At 40.6% G+C, this 22,118-nt stretch overlaps 1 protein-coding gene across 13 annotated transcripts in view; it reads left to right on the forward strand.

Annotated features, from left to right (window-relative positions):
- The window catches only part of KIF1A (kinesin family member 1A), a 220,684-nt gene extending 198,847 nt beyond the window's left edge, over nt 1-21,837 (forward strand). For all 13 annotated transcript variants that reach the window (XM_077488465.1, XM_077488466.1, XM_077488468.1 and 10 more), the window contains 6 exons: nt 611-688; nt 6,323-6,447; nt 6,705-6,842; nt 7,684-7,876; nt 11,299-11,417; nt 16,984-21,837. In XM_077488465.1, the coding sequence (XP_077344591.1) occupies nt 611-688; nt 6,323-6,447; nt 6,705-6,842; nt 7,684-7,876; nt 11,299-11,417; nt 16,984-17,026 (696 nt within the window). In that variant the 3' untranslated portion in view covers nt 17,027-21,837. The remainder of the gene's footprint in view (nt 1-610; nt 689-6,322; nt 6,448-6,704; nt 6,843-7,683; nt 7,877-11,298; nt 11,418-16,983) is intronic.
- Nucleotides 21,838-22,118: the final 281 nt, after the last annotated feature.

Raw genomic sequence — 22,118 nt, forward strand, 5'->3', positions numbered from 1 at the left:
TAGAAGGGTGCTACATACAGTATGTCATAAGAAAAATACTGGAACTTCCAACTCCAATCTAGTTCATTGGCTGTCATGGTGATCCATTGAACTTAAGTACGTTCAGAGCTGCTGTCCCAGAACAAACACATACAGATTAAGAGTTCAGTTTCTGCACTGTATACCTTTTAGTGAGTGACTCAGACAGTATTTAAAGTGATATTAAAGGCAGATTTTTTTTAAATAACAAACACGTTATACTTACCTTCTTTGTGCAGTGGTTTTGCACAGAGCAGCTCCGATCCTCCTCTTCTCGGGTTCCCGGCCGGAGCTCCTGCTTGTTATGGGGGCACCCGAGCAGGCTCGTTCCTGAGCCACTATGCTGTGTGTCCATTCAATGCATGAAATGCCTTTACAACCACTTTTAGCCAGATTCAGCAAGGCAACATTATTTTTTTAAAGGAGATGTCAGCAATAGAGTTTTACAATTTCCCCCCAAGATACAAATATTTTACCTTTTCTAGGTGTTCTCTATTGCCTTTGTGTCAGTAATACTCATTGTCATTGGTTGAATAAAAGGTTTGTAGGATTTTGTACATTGATTCAATTAATTAATTTATTAATTTTACAGTGTCTCCGCCTGCTCACCCACACGTTTAACAGAGAGTACACCTACAGTCATGTGTGTGTGAGTGCCAGTGAGAGCAAGGTAAGTCTCAAATTTCCAATCTAGTACTGATTGTTCTAGTGTAGGGGTCCTCAAACTTCCTAAACAAAGGGCCAGTTTACTGTCCTTCAGACTTTAGGGGAGCCAGACTGTGGCCAGTGGGAGTAGAAAATGCCCCAGCTTCACTGGGGGTAGACAATGTTTCAAGCTTGGTGGTCAGTAGGGGTAAAACAATTACATAGCACCTGTGGCCAGGAGGAGGAGGAACAGTTCCCAATTGTTTAATATTAATGGGCAGAATTTTGCCCCATATTGTTGGTGTTAGTGGAAGGAAAAGTGCCCCATCATTGATGTCAATGGAAGGAATGTTATCCCATCATTGGTGTCAGTGGGAGGCATAGTGCCCTGTATCAGCGAAAGGAACAATGCCCCAAGGGCTGGATAAACTCAAGAAAAGAACTGCAGTATGGAAACCACTGTCCTAGAGGGTGGGAGTATTTTAAACCAGTATGTACATGGACACTTTATTGTAAAAAGTATTAGGACGCCTGCCTTTATATGCACATGAACTTTAATGGCATTCCAGTCTCTGTCCATAGGGTTCAATATTGAGTTGGAACACCCTATGCAGCTATAACAGCTTCAACTCTTCTGGGAAGGTTGTCCACAAGGTTTAGGGATGTGTCTATGGGAATGTTTGACCATTCTTCTAGAAGCGCATTTGGGAGGTCAGGCACGTATATTGGACGAGAAGGCCTGTCTCGAAGTCTCCGCTCTAATTCATACCAATGGTGTTCTATCGGGTTGAGGTCAGGACTCTGTGCAAGTCAGGCAAGTTTCTCCACCCCAAACTTGCTCATCCTTGTCTTTATGGACCTTGCTTTGTGCATTGGTCCAAATCATTTGGTGCAGGGAGGATTGTGGTGTGGAATTGTTTTTCAGGGGTTGGGCTTGGCCCCTTAGTTCCAGTGAAGGAATCTCTTAAGGCGTCAGCATACCAAGACATTTTGGACAATTTCATGCTCCCAATTTTGTGGGAACAATTTGGGGGTGGCCCCTTCCTGTTCCAACATAACTGTACACCAGTGCACAAAGGTGAGAGGGCTAGCTCTCTAAGATAATCTCTCTCTCAACCTGTTTTAAGATGGCCTGCCAGGTCTCCCCATTGATTGTCCCAATATCCTTTTCCCATCTTTTCTTGTCGAATCTGTAGGTACTAAAAAAAACCTGTGCGAAGGAACACCAAAGTTCCGTTGTAGGTATTGAAAAGAGGTTTAACTGGTCCCACAAGAATAATTGATGGAGGAATTAATTTCTCCCTGTTGATAACAACCCCAGAAAAGGAGCCAATAGGCATTATACTGGACATAAGGGAGGATAACGCGCTGTTAGTGTCCCCTAAAAAGAGCATTGCGTCATCAGCATGGAGGGATATTTTATCCTCCCTCTCTGCCCTCCAAAATACAGTAGACTGTCGAATGGCTGTTGCAAGGAGCTCGGTCACCAATGCAAATAGGAGATGGAAAAGTGGACACCCCTGTCGGGTTCACCTATAAATAGGGAAAGAGGCAGATAGGGATCCATTAACTAGCATGGTAGCCTTGAGGACAGAGTACAATAATTTTATCCAGCCTATAAAACAATTCCCAAGGCCAAAAGGTTTCAATATCTCCCAAAGATAGGGCCACTCCACGCTATCAAGCGCAAGAGAATGGCCCAATACCATGTTATCCGATGGTAGCTGTTAAGAAAAAGCCCACAGATGTCAATTGCTATTGATCTGGTGAATATGAAACCTGACTGATCCAGATACACCAAACGCTGTATAACTTTGTTAAGTCTAGTCGCTAACACCTTTGCCAACAGCTTGACGTCTGAGGTTAATAATCAGATGGGGTGATATGATTCAGGGTAAAGACTGTCTTTCCCTGGTTTGGGCAGAACAATGATATTAGCTATAATCATGGAGTACAGAGTTGTTTCATCTCAAAAGCTGCGTTCAGAACCTCCAATCTTCTCCATACTGGACTTAAACCCTATAAACATATTTCTTTGTGTACCAACATTCCAGATGGAACCAGCTAAATCTATCATTGCTTCTCTCAGACAAGAGAATTTCTCACATCAGTAGAAGGGGAATTTCTCTACATCAGTAGACATACAGTGGTGTGAAAAAGTGTTTGCCCCCTTCCTCATTTCCTGTTCCTTTGCATGTTTGTCACACTTAAGTGTTTCGGAACATCAAACCAATTTAAACAATAGTCAAGGACAACACAAGTAAACACAAAATGCAATTTGTAAATGAAGGTGTTTATTATTAAAGGTGAAAAAAAATCCAAACCATCATGGCCCTGTGTGAAAAAGTGATTGCCCCCCTTGTTAAAACATACTATAACTGTGGTTGTCCACACCTGAGTTCAATTTCTCTAGCCACACCCAGGCCTGATTATTGCCACACCTGTTCACAATCGAGCTGCTTGACACAGTAAGGTCCACCAGAAGATCCTTAAAAGCTACACATCATGCCGAGACCCAAAGAAATTCAGGAACAATTGAGAAAGAAAGTAATTGAGATCTATCAGTCTGGAAAGGGTTATAAAGCCATTTCCAAAGCTTTGGGAATCCAGCGAACCACAGTGAGAGCCATTATCCACACATGGTGAAGACATGGAACAGTGGTGAACCTTCCCAGGAGTGGCCGGCTGCCCAAAATTAACCCAAGAGCGCAGCGACGACTCATCCGAGAGGTCACAAAAGACCCCACAACAACGTCCAAGGAACTGCAGGCCTCACTTGCCTCAGTTAAGGTCAGCGTTCATGCCTCCACCATCAGGAAAAGACTGGGCAAAAATGGCCTGCATGGCAGAGTTCCAAGGAGAAAACCACTGCTGAGCAAAAAGAACATCAAAGCTCGTCTCAATTTCTCCACAACACATCTTGATGATCCCCAAGACTTTTGGGACAACATTCTGTGGACCGATGAGACAAAAGTGGAACTCTTTGGAAGGTGTGTGTCCAAGTATATCTGGCGTAGAAGGAACACTGCATTTCATAAAAAGAACATTATACCAACAGTAAAATATGGTGGTGGTAGTGTGATGGTCTGGGGCTGTTTTGCTGCTTCAGGACCTGGAAGACTTGCCGTGATAAAAGGAACTATGAATTCTGCTGTCTACCAAGAGATCCTGAAGGAGAATGTCCGACCATCTGTTCGTGTACTCAAGCTGAAACGAACTTGGGTTCTGCAGCAGGACAATGATCCTAAACACACCAGCAAGTCCACCACCGAATGGCTGAAGAAAAACAAAATGAAGACTTTGGAGTGGCCTAGCCAAAGTCCTGACCTGAATCCTATTGAGATGTTGTGGTATGACCTTAAAAAGGCCGTTCATGCTCGAAAACCCTCTAATGTAACTGAATTAGGACAATTCTGCAAAGATGAGTGGGCCAAAATTCCTCCAGGACGCTGTAAAAGCCTCATTGCACGTTATCGCAAACGCTTGGTTGCAGTTGTTGCTGCTAAGGGTGGCCCAACCAGTTATTAGGTTTAGGGGGCAATCACTTTTTCACACAGGGCCATGATGGTTTGGATTTCTTTTCACCTTTAATAATAAACACCTTCATTTACAAATTGCATTTTGTGTTTACTTGTGTTGTCCTTGACTATTGTTTAAATTGGTTTGATGTTCCGAAACACTTAAGTGTGACAAACATGCAAAGGAACAGGAAATGAGGAAGGGGGCAAACACTTTTTCACACCACTGTACAGGATTCCTATCTGCACATTCCCATCTTCCCTCTACATCAGTGGACTCCAAGCTGTTACCGGAGAGACAGATGCGGCCCTTTGCTAGCCTTTAACCGGCCCTTGGGGCACTATTCCTCCCAATAATATGAGGCACTATTCCACCTACTGACACCAACAGTGGGGCATAATTCCTGCCACCGATACTACTGATAGGGGAACTAATCCTCCCATTAATATCAATGATGGGGCACTATTCTTCCCACTGACACTAACAATGGGGCACTATTCCTCCCACTGATACCAATGATGGGGCTCTGCTCCTCTTAGTGATTACAAACCCCGAGGCAATGTTTATTCTCACTGATGCTGGGCCTGTGACATATTCTACCCCCACTGGCCACAGTCTGACCCCATTGTAGTCTTAAGAACAGAAAACTGGCCCCATGTTTGAAAAGTTTGGAGACCCCTGCTCTACACCAATGCTTTCTGTGTTTTGCTATGGGAGACCAACACTCCAATTTGTAACACTACTATTCAGACTCTCCTCTGCACCCCAAGAGTTTAAAGTGCTTGTCCTGCTTGTTGGTCTAATGCAAGAACCTTGTATGCCAATGGCCAAAGAATGATATAGTTCCTTTAAACTTTTGGCTAAGTTATAATTAACTTTCTAAAGTCTGCCCTCCAGTCCCCACACCATCTGGGGTACCAGAGTCTAATCTTGGACACAGCCTAAGCCAGAATTTTACTTGCCCTTTATGTTCCCACACATGAAATATCACATCGAATAGGCACCCTACAGGTCACTTCTTTATGAGGGCTTCTGGCATATTGGTAGCCTCCTTCCAGGCAGTTCCCTTTGCCCAGTTTCACACCCAGTCACTTTAACTCAACTTCTTATGGTGTGGGACATGCGGGTCCGCTCTCTGGATTATCCTATGCATCTATACTGCCAGACAAAGCTCTCCTGGCATAGTGGATCTCCAACTCTGCCCTGGAGTCAGGAAAGTAATTCCTACCGATGCCCTGGAAGGTGGTAACAACAGATGCCAGACTCACGCCCTAACTGTCCAGGGGACTTGGACGTCAGAGGAGTTGAGACTTCTCATTGACATTCTGGAACTAAGAGCCATCAAATTACCTCTACAACACTGACCCTCCTTCTGCAAGGTCGCCCTGTCAGGGTGCAGTCAGGCAATTAATGAATACAAGCCCTATGTCCTCTACTGTACAATTAACATAACTTACCTGTAAAATCCTTAACTTGGAGTACAGTACAGGATACAAGCCCCTTCCCCGGTCTCCTGTGGTCACTGCTCATTGCTTACATAAGACCTGGAGTCTCACTGAGTGGGTGGGGTGATATTAATGTGCACTATTGGCAGCCCTAGCAAAGTTTTTTGCCATCGTCCAGTGACCTGGACAGCCTGCGTATAACCCATGGTTTATGAATGCAAGCCCTTTGTCTTATACGGTACTCCAAGATAAGGAATTTACAGGTAAGTGAAAACTCCCCTTTTCCATTTTAAAAACAATGTTAATATTGTTTTATGTTAATATTTGAGTATAAGTCGAAATTTAAGTACTAGTGTTTTTAATATTTAAAAAAAGTAGAGAGTGACAGTGCTTGCAATAGCTTCTTATGATAGAGAGAAGGCAAATAGAAGAAATTAGTGACTCAAAGTCATATGTGCAAGTGCAGTAATACTGACAGCTGTCCTGATAGTCTTGTATAATAGGCACTGGAAATGTTAACCAGTTTTGAAGGTAAATTTAAGGTTCTACAGGAAACTGTAGCGTGTGCAATAATGTTTGATATGTTATAATAGGGTAAGAGTTTATTACCACCCTCTGAACATGATTAAAGTTAATTATGTGGCAAATTTAGATTAGTACGTGCCTCTTTAGTAACTTGTGAATTTTTATTTCAGCTGTCTGAGATGTCAGTTACACTTCTACGTGACCCCTCTCTTCCTGGAATAGGGATATCCTCTCTCACACCATCCAGCACCTGTCCATCCCTAGTAGAAGGGCGATACTGCAGCCCAGAGTCCAGGTCAGTTATGTATACTTAAACAATCTATGTGTGACAGATGTTTTTGCTGGTTCTATAACAATATTTAATGCGCTATTTTGCTCACTAATGTACGATATATAATGAAGTTCAACTTGCTCTACACAACCTAAAGTTATTTGGTAATGTGCATTTTAGGAAAGCCGCAGTGTATGTATGTATACTGTCATATGCTTATTACTAAGTTTGACATCTTTACAATACAGCGTTTTATTGACACTGCCCTTGTGATATTTTAGTCCCCAGCCACTCTCACTAGCTTTTAGTCCTGAGAGGGATCTTCCAAGTCCTTCCAAAGAGCTGCAAAAGTCTCCCAACACAGGGCTCAAGATACCAACTTGCTTGTTTGTTCCAGATATACAGGAAGTCCGGGTAAGGTAAGTAGAAGTCTAAAATAACTACATTCATCATTTACCTTTGGGGTCCTTATGTTGTGTATGGGGCAATTCTTTGAAGCCCAGAAATGTCAGTCCTTTATGAAATAAGTTTTACATCATTGACTATGTGTCAGGTATGAAAAGTTCTCCATTCGTTGTGCTGAAATGACCAGAAGTAGAATCCCCTTCTGATTAGATGTTTGAGCACCGCTATAGAACAGCTTTAAGACCTCTTGTAGGCACCCATTGTTTCTGGAGTGATCCAGCCAGACCTGGATATCAATACATTTTTAGTGTGCTTTTTAAAGACTAGGCTGAGGCTGATTTATGCTAGATTATAGTCATACACAAATACCCACACATTGATAAGATACAACTGTGCGTGTCTTTGTGCCTGCCAAACAGACGTTACATTGTGTAGCATTTGTATTGTTTTCTGGGACGCAACTTCCATCTGATGTTGTGAGTGGTGTTTTAAGAAGGTTCCGTGAAACAGATACAGAAAAATCAAGACATATCATTTTAATAAAATCTTGGACACCAATGTGTGAATCATTTAGTAATTGGTATACAATAATGACATATGGCATGAAAACTAAAACTCACAAACTATAAGCATTTTGTTAAAGCTTTCGAGCCTTTACTAAATAAGGATGCTAGTGGCAGACAGTGTCATAGATAGATATTCATATTAAAATCATTTGAAATATACACCTTCACAATGAAGCAATAGATAAACAAGTGATTCATGGACAGTAGGTAGCATATGTGAGTGTTAATCATTAGTTTAAAATACAACATTTTTGGAAAACAAGTCAAATATTTTCTTTCTTCTTCTTAGCCCCATTGTTTCTAAGAAGGGGTACCTGCATTTTCTGGAGCCTCACACCGGAGGCTGGGTGAAGAGGTATGTGGTGGTCAGACGTCCCTATGTCTACATCTACAATAGTGATCGGGATCAAGTGGAGAGGGCCATTCTTAATCTCTCTCAGGCTCAGGTGGAGTACAGTGAGGATCAACAGGCCATGCTGAAGGTAAAGTCGTGCCACACCTACAACCCAAATTATTGATAACCTGTTTCTGGACCAACAGTATAATATTGGTGTTATGTCCAATGAGGAGAAAGCAATAGGTAGTTGAGTAAGTGACATCCATAGATTAGTCACTTTTGTTTATGGCAAGAGACGCTCAATTACCACTAGTAAATAACAACATACAGCCTTCAAGGTGTCATGGATAAGAAAGAGAGGATACCTGTTTGCCTTTGCAACCCCATTTTACCTCCTGAAACTCATTCTTCATCCTGAAACCCTTTCACTATCCTGAAATCTACTGTCCCTCCTTAAACCTACCGTCTCGCCTGAAACTCACGCTATATAAACCCTATCTTCATCCTTAACCTGTCCCAAACCTGCTCTTCATCCTTAACCACTTAACCACTTCACCTCCGGAATAATTTTCCCCCTTCCTGAACAGTGCACTTTTTGCGATTCGGTACTGAGTCAAACTGACAATTGCGCGATCATGCGACGTTGCACCTAAACAAAATTGACGTCCTTTTTTCCCACAAATAGAGCTTTTTTTTGGTGGTATTTGATCACCCCTGCGTTTTTTTTTTTTTGCTATAAACAAAAAAAGAGCGTCAATTTTGAAAGAAACACATTATCTTTTACTTTTTGCTATAATAAATATCCCCCAAATATATATTTAAAAAACGAGTTTTTTCCCCAGTTTAGGCTGATACGTATTCTTCTACATATTTTTGGTAAAAAAAATCGCAATAAGAGATTATTAATTGGTTTACACAAAAGTTATAGCTTTTACAAAATAGGGGATATTTTTATGGCATTTTTTAATCATTTTCTTTTAAATGGCGGCAATCAGCGATTATTATCGTGACTGCGACATTATGGCAGACACATCGGACATTTTTGACACATTTTTGGGACCATTGTCATTTATACAGTAATCAGTGCTATACAAATGCACTGATTCCTATGTAAATGACACTGGCAGTGAAGGGGTTAACCACTAGGTGCCAGTGTGGGGGTTAAGTGTGTCCTAGGGGCGTGTTTATAACTGTGGTGGGCGTGGCTGTGTATGACACATCACTGATCTCTGCTCCGATCACACGGAGCAGAGATCAGTGACACTGTAACTAGGCAGAACGGGGAGATGCTTGTTTACATTACCATCTCCCTGTTCTTCCTCTCCGTGAGGTGATCACATCGATTGAGTCCGCGGGACCCGCGGACGGACTCACGGAGCTTGCCACGGTTGCGCGCCTGCCCGCTGACCTCCTCTTAAAGGTCAACGTACAGGTTCGTGATTCTGCCTGTACGAGCTCTTTTGCCGATATATATAGGCGTGAGGGGGTCAGTAAGCAGTTAAGGACCACCCACCATCGATATACTTCGTTACTTTGACATTAAATACTGTTGTCATGGCAGCAGATAGCTGCCATAACCTTGGTATTTTCTTAAACGCTGGGCGGTCCACTTTTGGATAAAAGCGGTCTCCACAGCGGATTCGCTGCATGATCACTTTTATCGGTGGCGGAAAAGGTGCCCCCCTCCCGCTGCATCCCGATGATCCAATGCTTTTCCCTGAAGGGCAGGAAGTTGAGTGAGGGAATGATGGCCCCCATTCGAATCAGTGCCATTGGATGTAGAAGCGACATCAAACATCACTTCCGCCCAAGGGCCTAAATTGGACATTTTTTTTTTATTGCTTTTAAGTGTAAATGTGAGATCTGAGGTCTTTTTGATCCCAGATCTCACATTAAAAAGGTCCTGTCGTGTTTTTTTTTTTTTTTTTAATTACAAGGGATGTTTACATTCCCTGTAATAGGAATACAAGTGATCATTTTTTTTTAAATAAAAAGACAGTGTTAAAATAAAACATAAGAAGTAAAATAAATAAGAAAAAAAAAACGTAAAGTTGAAAGCACTCTGTTCCTCTGTGCTTGTGCGCAGAAGCGAATGCATAAGTAAGTCGCGCCCACATATGAAAGTAGTGTTCAAACCACACATGTGAGGCATGGCCATGATCATTAGAGCAAGAGCAATAATTCTAGCAATAATTCTAGCACTAGATCTTCTCTGTAACTCAAAACTAGTAACCTGTAGAAATTTTTAAATGTTGTCCATGGAGATTTTTAAGTGCCAGTTTGTCGCCATTCCACGAAGCATGACATGTTGGGTATCAATTTACTCGGTTTAACATTATCTTTCACAATGTAGAAAAAAAATGTGCTAACTTTACTGTTTCTTATTTTTTTTAAATGTGCATTTTTTCCCAAAAAAATGCTTTTGCAAGACCACTGTGCAAATACTTTGTGACGTAAAGTATTGCAACAAGCGCCATTTTATTCTCTACGGTGTCTGAAAAAATATATATAATGTTTGGGGCTTCTAAGTAATTTTCTAGCAAGAAAGAAATGATTTTAACTTGCAAACACCAAGTGTGAAAATAGTCCTGGTCCAGTCTGAGCTGACCAGGAGTGGAGACACTAACTAAAAGGGCTATTAATGCATGTGTTGACGCTAAGCTAAGGAAGTACCTTTAGCATACATTTTAAAAGGCAGCTATAATAGTGTATAAACAAAAAAGTCAGTGCTACTACCCATACATCACATAGAAAGCAGAGCTCCCAGGTGCTCAATCCACAGTCGTTGGCTGAGTAGAGAAATTAGGAAAAGATGATCCGTACTCATCACTCAAAGGTGATTGCTCTTAAAAAAATGTAGTATTTATTAACAAGCCACAGTGACCAAACGTAAATAAGAAAGGTTGACGTGTTTCAGCCTATAAGGCCTTAGTCATAACCAGCTATAATATTGTGGGTCAATTTTATTCTAGTTGCTGTTTTATTATTGAAATAACTTTTTCACTTTCTATTTTAGTCTTTGTGTTAAACAGTAATAAACATTTAGTAGGTGACAAAAGGGTTCAAAGAGCACTATGGGTTAGCTTAAGATAAATCCCAGTATGGCAGCTCTCTGAGAGAAGCCTGGGACTTAGCTGCCTGCAAAGAGATAAGTCAACTGCTGTGACAAACCATTGTTGGCCTGTAAACGATGGCTTTCTCTCAGGAGTCAGGACAGCTGTAAAATAATCATGCAAAAAATATTATGAATAAGAGACTAGAGCTCCACCTGCTGAACCAATAGAAGACTTCATAATAATAATGTTCAATATTTCATATTTTCCTGACAAATAAAGAAAGTTATTTGTTTTAATTCGGGCAAATTACATTTAAGGTTATGTACAGTAGCAGTATTTTTCCTATTAATAAGGGAGGTAATGATATCACTTGTGAAACAGTTTAGCACTTGAGGCCACTTAGCTGCCAATCTCATTCACACATGAATGGTAACGTTTCTGTCCACCATTTTAATGTAAACACGTGGCCAATCGCTGTCCTAGTAGTTATGTCTCTTCTATTTTTTTGCAGACCCCCAACACCTTTGCTGTGTGCACGCAACATCGCGGCATTCTGCTGCAGGCCAGCAATGACAAGGACATGCATGATTGGCTGTATGCTTTTAACCCTCTTCTGGCTGGCTCCATTCGGTGAGGATATACGATGGACTGCAGAGCCCGCTCTATTAATGGGGAGGGGGGAATCATAATATATTGAAATCTGACATAGTGTACATATGTGTGGTGAATCTGCTAAAACAGTGGCAATACAGTGGACTTGGATCACTCTGAGACAAATGGAACATTTATTTTTTTAATTGCAACAAATTGCTGCCCCTTCTACTAAGTACGAAGTTCATACAATGCAAAAAAAGTTTTTTTTTTTTAATTTGTGGTACCAATGTCTCTGAAACTATAATATCTATATACGTTTTTAACCACAGTCGCGGCATATTATTTGGGAAGTTAAATCCCTGATGAAATGATTAGAAAAAAATGTTAAAAATGCATGCTGTTACAGATAAACAGATTTTCTAAATCTGGAGAAAATGAGAATTGAGATGTTGCCTAAAGCAACCAGATTTTACTGGTCATTTTACATCTACAGATTAGAAAATGAAATCTCACTCATGAATGACTGCTGTTTTTAATTTCCTCTCCTTCAACACTGTTATAAAGTGCTTGATTTCTGGCTAAGGCTGGGAGAAGTACGGCCTGCTTTCTGTACATTATTAATCTACCCATCAGAGCCAGTTTTAAGAAAAGGAGAGCAGTCAGAACTTTTCATATGGGTCCCAGACAGGAGCGGACTGACAACTCATGGGGCCCCGGGCAATAGGAGATTATGGGTCGCCCGGGCAATAGAAGATTATGGGGCCACACAGTATATACCGTACACACACACACACACACACACATATACAGTATACACACACAGACACATACTGTCCCTAGATTTATTGAGGCTGGCAACCCTGATGGGGCCCCCTAGTGGCATGGGGCCCTTGGGCAGTGCCCGAGTGCCCCAATGGTCAGTCCGCCCCAGGGATCTGCAGTTCTGAAGGAGACAGTTCAACTTCCCAGAATGCAACACCTAACTACAGAACAACAAGATAACGATGAGTTGAGAGATCATTCACGCACTGACGATCAATGTGCCACAACTAACCGCACATGTACGGTAGGGGCAAATAATAGTAGAGACAAGGGCGTGGCATGGTTCACCAATATAAAATGAGGCTATCAAAAGGGGCACAAAAGGGCCAACACGAACCTTCAATGTAAGAGAGGGAAGATTTTAAAAGCTAACTATGGGCCATAAAGAATTTCTAACTGCATATGCAAAGGGGCGGCAAACAACATGGGCAAAACAAGGGAAGCTATTGATCACAATGTAGTGGTTTAACAAGGGGATATGAAGAACTGCTAAGTAGCTATCACTAGTTTTGAGGAGCTCACAGTTAAAGGTGTAATATAAGCTATTTACCATTGTCCGCAACTGCCAATTGGTGCAAAGGGACATCACCAAGTTCCTTAATAAAATTATGCTATGGGGCACTGGCCCAATGCTATAATATAATGCCATTCTTACAAGTGAACCCCTAGGACAGGGGTGCTCAACCTGTGGCTCTCCATCTGTTGCGGAACTACAAGTCCCATGAGGCATAGCAAGACTCCGACAGCCACAAGCATGACACCCAGAGGCAGAGGCATGATGGGACTTGTAGTTTTGCAACAGCTGGAGAGCCACAGGTTGAGCACCCCTGCCCTAGGATTTGCTATTGATGCCTCAAAAATTTGCATTATTGTGTATTTCACTGCAATGAATTTAACAGAAATAAACATGATTCCCTAAAAACACAAATTCAGCTTACTTTATAAATTACATTCCTTTCTATAGCTGTAACATATTTTCTATAAATTCTTAATTTTCTCATGCTGATTACCTTTCTTTCTAATTTCCGTTCCCCTTAACTGAGTACTTCAGACACTATAGATTTTACTGTTATCCATTGGTGCCCATGGGTTACATACAGTATCTCACAAAAGTGAGTACACCCCTAACATTTTTGTAAATATTTCATTATATCTTTTCATGTAACAAGACTTAAGAAATTACACTTTGCTACAATGTAAAGTAGTGAGTGTACAGCTTGTATAACAGTGTAAATTTGCTGTTGCTCACCATTTGTTGTTCATGTGGTGCAGATTTTGAATCGTTGCGCCATGCACTCTCGTCCATTATACGTTATGTATTTTTAACTTTTTTCTTTTCTTTTACTGCCTATGAATTGTTATCAATAAAAATATTTTTTTTATACTCTAACTCTCGTCCAAAAGTGCCTTTAAAGTCTGACCTTTGAAATGGATGTGGCCATAGGAGTGCTCTCTCTTTATATTTATAAGTGTAAATTTGCTGTCCCTTCAAAATAACTCAACACATAGCCAATTTTGTGTGGCCACCATTATTTTCCAGCACTGCCTTAAAGCGGGTTTCCACACTAAAGTGGAACTTCCACTCATCGGAACCCTCCCCCCCCTCCGGTGTCACAGTTGGCACCTTTCAGGGGGGGGGGGGTGCAGATACCGGTCTAAGACATATTTGCACCCACTTCCGGGCATAGACTCCCACAGGAGTCTATGCCTTCTTCCTGTCCCGGCGCGCTGTCTGCTGGGACACACACGCGGACCATTCCTATTGCACTGCGTGACTCACGCATGCGCAGTAGGGAACCGGGAAGTGAAGCCGATTCCTGATTCCCTCACCTAGAATGGCGGCGGCAGCAGCTGAGAGCCGAGCGATCGGTCGGCCCCGGCTGCCGACATCGCTGGACTCTGGGACAGGTGAGTGTCCATTTATTTAAAGTCAGCAGCTGTAGTATTTATAGCTGCTGGCTTTTAATAATTTGATTTTCAGTGAAATCCCTCTTTAACCCTCTTGGGCATGGAGTTCACCAGAGCTTCACATGTTGACACTGGAGTCCTCTTCCATTCCTCCAGGAGGGCATCACGGAGCTGGTGGATGTTAGAAACCTTGCGCTCCTCTACCTTCCGTTTGAGGATGCCCTACAGATGGTCAATAGGGTTTAGGTCTGGAGACATGTTTGGTCAGTCCTTCACCTTTACCCTCAGCTTCTTTAGCAAGGCAGTGGTAGTCTTGGAGGTGTGGTTGGGGTCGTTATCATGTTGGAATACTGCCCTTCTGGGATGACAGCCATGCAGACCAATTTGATGCAGTGTGTGGCGTATGATCTGAACACTGACAGGCTGACCCCCCCACCCCTTCAACCTCTGCAGCAATGCTGTCAACACTCATATGTCTATTTCCCAAGCATAACCTCTGGATATGATGCTGAGCATGTGCACTCAACCTCTTTGGTTGACCATGGCGAGGCCTATTCTGAGCGGAACTTGTCCTGTTAAACCGCTGAATAGTCTTGGCCACCATGCTGCAGCTCAGTTTCAGGGCCTTGGCAATCTTCTTATAGCCTAGGCCATCTTTATGTAGAGCAACAATTCTTTTTTTCAGATCCTCAGAGAGTTCTTTGCCATAAGGTGCCATGTTGAACTTCCAGTGACCACTGAGAGTTAGCGCAATAACACCACATTTAACACAGCTGCTCCTCATTCACACCTGAGACTTTGTAACACTAATGAGTCACATGACAGCAGGGAAGGAAAATGGCTAATTGGGCCCAATTTGGACATTTTCACTTAGTGGTGTACTCACTTTTGTTGCCAGCGGTTTAGACATTAATGGCTGTGTGTTGAGTTATTTTGAGGTGACATCAAATTTACACTGTTATACAAGTTGTACACTCACTACATTACATTGTATCAACGTTTCATTTCTTCAGTGTTGTCACAGGAAAAGGTATAATAAAATATATACAAAAATGTGAGGGGTGTGACATACTGTATGTTTATATAGTATAAGTCCCTGTGTGAGTCAGATAGAGTCAAGTGTTGCTGCGATCACCATAGATGGATTGTGAATATCAGTCCTGTTCAGTGCCTTTTACAGCAATCTGATATTCCAGTGCATATTGGGAAGTCTGAAGACCGTTTTATATGTTAAGTTCTGCCCACACAGCACCAGAGCAACAAAGTTGGAGAATTCTGAACATTCAGAATCGTATAAGGAGTTAAAAAGAGCCTGATTCCCTCTTCAGTACTTAGAGAGTCACCAACCTGAAATGAACATGACTATGTCATGGCATTTGGATGCATAACATGCCTTTGCTTGTCCTACAGGTGACATGTAGAGGTTGATTTATAAAGAATTTGCATAGCCATTCACCCAGTGAAAGTGCATGTACATTAGTTCAAAGCAAAAGAGGCAAAAACTCATGTAACTAGGCCATATCCTGTGCTGTATGTAATATAAGGTTAGGGTCACACTGCAATAGATGTTTTTGCTTTGATTTTGATACAAGGTTCGGTGTGATTATGTAGTGCAACTTGGATGTGGTTTGCATATTGTGTGGGGCCAAAATCGCACTGAAATCACAGCAAAGTATTACAAGAACCTTTTCCAAAATTGCACCATGCTGAGTTGCATTAATGTGAATAGCCTAGTTCAAAACAACATCATTTCCATTGTCATACAATTATATGCAATTCAAGACTATTCTATTTTAAATCAATGATTTAAATTCAAATAGCACAAAATATAATCTGTCTACATTTGTTTATGCTCATTTCTCTAAAAAAAAAATGTACATGCACTCTGACTGGGCAATGGCTATGCAAATCCTTTATAAATCAATCCCATAAAGTAGTAATGCCCATGATCAGCAGGATGGCACTGCAGCATGCACCTTCAGAAAGTTGGCAATATCCACTCTCATATTAATAGTTTTATTTGATATTAACTGATTTGAAAATGCAGTTGTGTGAAAAAACATTTGGCTTCCACAATTTAGCAGATAAAAAGTAACTGTGTAGTAACAATATATTTTGGGAATATGTCATGTTTGCCCCCTGTAAAGGTTATATTTGCATCTTTTTAGCAAAACTCTTGAGTTGAGGAGACTGTCAAAACTTTTGCATACAACTGTATTGTACCAGAGAGCACATAGGACAGTTGTACTCACACCTTGTATCTCTTGTGAGGTGAACCTATTGCTTTCTAATGTGCTACCAAAACTCATCCATGAACCGGGTGGCACAGTGGTGTAGTGGTTAGCACTCTCATCTAGCAGTAAAATGGGTTGCTGGTTTGAATCTCAACCACAACACTGCCTGCCTGAAGTTTGCATGTTCTCCCTGTTCCTGGGTGGGGTTACTCTGGTTTCCTCCCACACTCCAAAGACATGCAGGTAGGTTAATTGGCTTCTGTCCAAAAATTGGCCCTAGTGTATGATTGTGGGCTCCTTGAGGATAGGGACTGATGTGAGTGTGCAATGTACAGGGATAGGGACAATTGTAGACACTCACTCAGGTTGAACTGGATGGACTGGTGTCTTTTTTCAACCTTACTATGTAACCAAGCAGTACCCATGATCCTTTACATGCTATGTAGGGGTTATGCACATTTTTAGAATGTGGACATGCATTAAGGGACTATATAAAATGGATTAGCACATGAGCTGTATTGCGCTTTGACGCATAAAATGGTGTAAATGTGTCCTAATGTTTTTTGGGGTGGAAAGGTGACATTTCACTTTAAGTGACTTTCTCTCTTTCTTTTTCTCTTTCTCTGCTCCTTTCTTAGGTCCAAACTGTCTCGGCGCAGAACTGCTCAAATGAGAATTTAATGGGTGCCCACAAACCTTACTTTCATTCATTGACATGTTAAAGCATTAATTCACCTCACTCCTCAATCCCAAACACGACAAGAGCCTCACTTCTCAGATCTCTGTACTCACTCTTACTTGTACTGCTTGTATGGAGATTTTCTGTACTCTTCTCATGGCTGGAGGAGCTATCCTGTGGCTACTTGGCTGCTGCTGAAACACCACTCTAGGCACACCAGGTCCCCAGACCTAGATTTTTTGAAATGCCATAGAGAGCTGGGCCTAGGGCTACGAACATGTAAGGGGGTGGGAACTATCCCATGTTTCATTATCTTATTACAGTTCTTTATTTATTTAGGTCTATTGGAAAAAAAAAACATAACAAAGTAACATTTAATCAAATGTAGAATACATCTATTTAAATTATACAAGGTTTCTAGAACTGTGTAGCTACCATTACCTGTTACAAAGGAGGGTGACAGAATAAAAACACCTGAAGGGTACATAATCAGCATTTTAGATGCCATAGAGAGCAGTGGTGTTATGTAACCTTAGCCACCAGTCAAATACCAGCTTTCATCAGTTTCGGGTATTTACAGCAAAGAAAACAATGCCAGACTGGCTTCTATGAGTTACTGCACTTTTGGCATTTCTCATTGCCTTATTAACTTAAATAATGGCCTAGGCGTTTCAACAGTTCAAGGGCCTCATCGTGCCTATACCTGGCTTAAAGAGTCTCATTGTGCTGCATTTTTTTCTGTATCCTTCCACTTTCCCCAAAATAATGGATTGAAATCAATGATGTTTCTGTTCTGGTCTATAGATCCAGTAGATCCAGAACTAGTAGATCCAGTGGAGGAAACAGTAGATAGCTTTGTAACTGATTTGTTGTTAGGTCTTGGTGGTCACATCGGTAGCCCGAATAACCAATCGCCCCCCTTGTCCTTTCCCCTGAGGCCAGCTGTTTAAAAAATAGATATGCATTTATAAATGGAAAACTGGAAAACTGAAAAGTATAAAGGGACATGTTATATGTTATGTGCCCTATACTAACACACCAATCATATTCCAGCAACAAACCAAACAAATCTGTGCAGCCATCTCTTGTTCATGTGGGTGCAAGCAACAGTTAATATGAATTGAAGTGTCTAGTTATTCTGTAAGGAGCTGGGTTAGCACATGATAAGGCTCATATAGTCAGGCAATCAATGGTGAAGAGTAGCACATAGTGACCAATCAGATTTCACCATTCATAATGTTAGTATTGTCAGAATAATGACAGAAGTTCGCTGATGGGCTGCTTTGGGCAAACACGCCATTGAATGTTCCTGTTTTTAAACAAAGGCTGAAGGGTCTGTCTCCACACTACAGGCAATGGAGCACTTTGTTACACCAGTATATGTCTGCTTGCTGCTTTGTGTATGCTGAGTACTCTGTGAGGCCATACTGGACACAGAATTTCTTTTTCAACTAGTCACAAATACTGTGTTAGACACATGTCCGTGCAGCATCTTAGTTATTATTTTTCTGTGCATGGAATACATTAACTCTGAATACTGTACAGTGGCAAGCCATGGGTTCATGTAACACATTTTTCCACATAAACATAAGAGGCACATAAAATGTGATGCTTTGTAGTAGACCCTACAATCCAGTTATAGTAAGCTCTTTATGGTTGATATAAAACATTACTATGTTGTACTAGAAGAGTATGATGCATTTACCCAATGTATGTGCGAATGTATACATACATTACTATTTTCAACTGAGGAAGGGCAATGTTTTTCATGGTAAATCATATTTGGGGCCATGTTTTTCCTTTCTTTTCAGTATCAGTGTATTATGCTGTATGTCACTAGTGATGTGGCTCAGTGAATGTCACAGTGAAGTGTAAAGTCAGGAAGCATAGCAATAGTAGGAGATTGCAGTCATTGTTTAAAGAATGGGGAAAGAATATGGGGAGCATCAACTCTTGTGTTTTAGTTAATCTACCAATATATAAAAATTTTGATTTTGTAAACATTGGGTAATATACAGAACCATAAAAAAAATCTGAGATGTACATTGAAAAGCTCACACATGAAGGAAGGTTCTAGAGCAGACATTATTGCACTCAGAGAGGGGCGTGCACACAATAGCCAAAGAAATGGAAACAGTGATCAAATAGACATAAGCACTTTAACAATGAACAAGAAAGAAGCAAAGTATCCTTTATTTCCCCTTACTATCTCTGCTTTCCTATATAGAGACAATGCAAATCAAATGGCTGCTAATACTCTGCACCATCATGAAGTAAACATTTTGTTTTCCCCTAACAGAAAACAGTGACCAGTTACCCCCATAAAGATGGAACATGAATAGTTATAATATATATGGCTGACCTGCCAGTGATTGACTCTGTCATCTGTCCTCATGTCAGCAAAATGGAATGGCTGATTTGTTTCATACTATATTGGATATGATAGGACTTTGAACTCATGGTCAACCAGCCTTTGAGATGACAAAGTCTGAATATCTCAAATATGGATATATGTGTATCTGAGGCCAGCCAACCTACAGAGCATGTAGTTTATGAAATAGACCAGTCATGACAATTATCCTGTCAAGATTGAGACATATGCCAGAATACACAATCATTGTTGCTCTAAACCGTTCCACTGTGATCCACAACACCCAGTAGTAGAATCTTTTAATATTCATTTAAACTGGCAGCATAGGGTATTCTTTTGCTTCTGTAAATAAAGAGTTCGCCAATGAAAATACAACATTATTGCCAATAAATGTATCTTTTTTAATGAATTTTGGATCATTGGTAACAATAGTCTAGGAAGCTCACATGAGCGCCTCCCAGCAGCGCCTCCCAGCTCTGATTGCAGGTTTTATCTTTTTTTTTTAGCTGCAGCAGCGCAATGGACTGATCTACAGAACCCATATATGAGCTTGTTCTTTTCAAACTGAACAGATGGCTTTGTGCTGTACTATGCTATTGCTCTCACATACAGGCCCAGCCAAGAAAAACTTCCAAATTCCACATAAGAAACTAAATATAGTCTGCTGTCATTTATATTTAATTTATGCAATGTGGCAGCATGAGCTTATACAAATATTGCAATGAATTTCTCATTGTATACATTTACACAACTATTTACATGGAACATACACAGAAAAACAAAAGTGAACAATTAAATGTCATACAATGCAAAGGAAGATAATTGCTAATGAGTCGTTGCAAGTATTTGCTTTTGGGGCATCAGTCTTGATTTTCTGTATCTAGGCTCATTGTTTAAAATTTGACTTCCAGAGCAGTCATTGTGTTACCTATTTTTCTGTTACCAAAACTTAAAAAAATATATACTCTAAGGAATAAAACCAATATGGTTAAAGATCAGTAGGGGGTCAAAAAACACTATTTAATTCTGCTTTCTGTAACAACAGGAAAAATGAAGGCCCCATCCATCCACCTGCAGAGCAGTCATTCATAGAAACAGATGAATGCTATGCCCTGACGTGTGTACTCATGATGGAATTCTTCCCTACCTGTCTGAGCTTTGATTTTCTTGTCTCCACAGAGCTGCCAGTCAGTAGAATTTTACAACCAAATAATAGCAAGGATAAATTATGACATTTGTACCATACAGGCTGTTCTAATGGGTTAACTTTCTCTGTAAAGATTGTTACTATGAGTTTAGTATTGCTACATAAATTCCTTTAGTTGGCTTTCAAGCTACTGCTTCCAATTTTTTGCTGGATGCTGTTCTTTGTAGCCATGTCTCAGCACCATTCGAGCTTGTTTATTCCCTGGCGGTACACAAAGTTGCTTAGTGGATACAATATTTTCTGGAAAGAAGCTCTGCAGTCCTGATGTTCATGCACTTTAAGTGGTAGGGCTTTCCAACAGTAGGTGTGACTTCTTCTTTGGGGTTGACTTTGAGTATCAGTATGGATTCATATTCTACCAAAACAAAGATACACTCCATTAGTAATCGTGTAAATGTTAAAAAATAATGCTAATTTCCCAGATAGCAGCAAATAGGTTACCCCATGCATTGAGTCTGCTCACTGATACATTTAAAGTGATAAGAAAGCAAAGAGCCACCATACCTGGTGACTACAGCAATCCTTTTGTTTAGTTAAAGTAAGGGCGTCTTCTACCAAGCCTGATAATCATTGGGTCTGTTACATAATTTGCAGGACACTAAGGGGATGTATATAATCTAATAATAATAATAAGAGTGAACTTATTGTGCATATTATTAATGTTTTGTTTCTAGAAATTGAAATTAGGGCAGCTTACTTGAACAAATTAAGAAACTGCTAATTAAGACATTACCTGCTTCAGTTACAAAAAAAGGTGCAGCGTCATGTAGTGTAAAATTCTCTGGAGTTTCAGTCCTAGAAATGAACTTTGTATTAGGTAATATGCCTTAAATGTAACACAGAAAATATTATAACCATACAGAATAATGTTGGATCACATAGGAACCCCAATTAGATGGGAGCAAAATACTATGATCATCATTAATGGGGGTGCAGACTGCTTGATCATTTAAAATGAACCTTGTCTGTATAACTGAGTATGTGAAAAAGTATTTCATACATGTCTTGTCCCGTGCCTCATATATGTTTACAAGTGTTTAACTGTAATTAATTATAATGTATGCTTGGTTTTATGACTATGTAATATAACGGTTTAGAAAAAAGTGTTTGTTTTATCAGGGATGTGATAACACTGGAATCCATGATACAACACAACTCGGCTTTGAAGATCTTCCTGTGATAAATTCCAGCACTTTATTATTTAATAATTAAAGCATTACAATGTCTCACTTGAACTGGTGGCTTTTTTGGCCATGCGTTTAGTGCTCCCCCACCTCGCATTGCTATGTTTCGTGGCCCCAACCTCCAGCATATATTATCGGTATAAAATAAAGGTATTCAACCATAAAATAAAAATTAGAGTGTATTTTGTTTGCAGTAGCAGATACATAAATAGCCAATACACATATTTGATTCAATTTCAAATCATGTTGGAAGAAAAGATCTATGGTGTGATCACTGTGCCCAAAGGGAATGTCCACATTTTACTTGTTGCCGTGTTAAAGGTAGGCATGAA

Source organism: Lithobates pipiens, unplaced genomic scaffold (assembly GCF_037356315.1).
Source record: "Lithobates pipiens isolate NorthernLeopardFrog02 unplaced genomic scaffold, aLitPip1_a1.2 Scaffold_18, whole genome shotgun sequence".
In the NCBI taxonomy this organism is placed as follows: domain Eukaryota; kingdom Metazoa; phylum Chordata; class Amphibia; order Anura; family Ranidae; genus Lithobates; species Lithobates pipiens.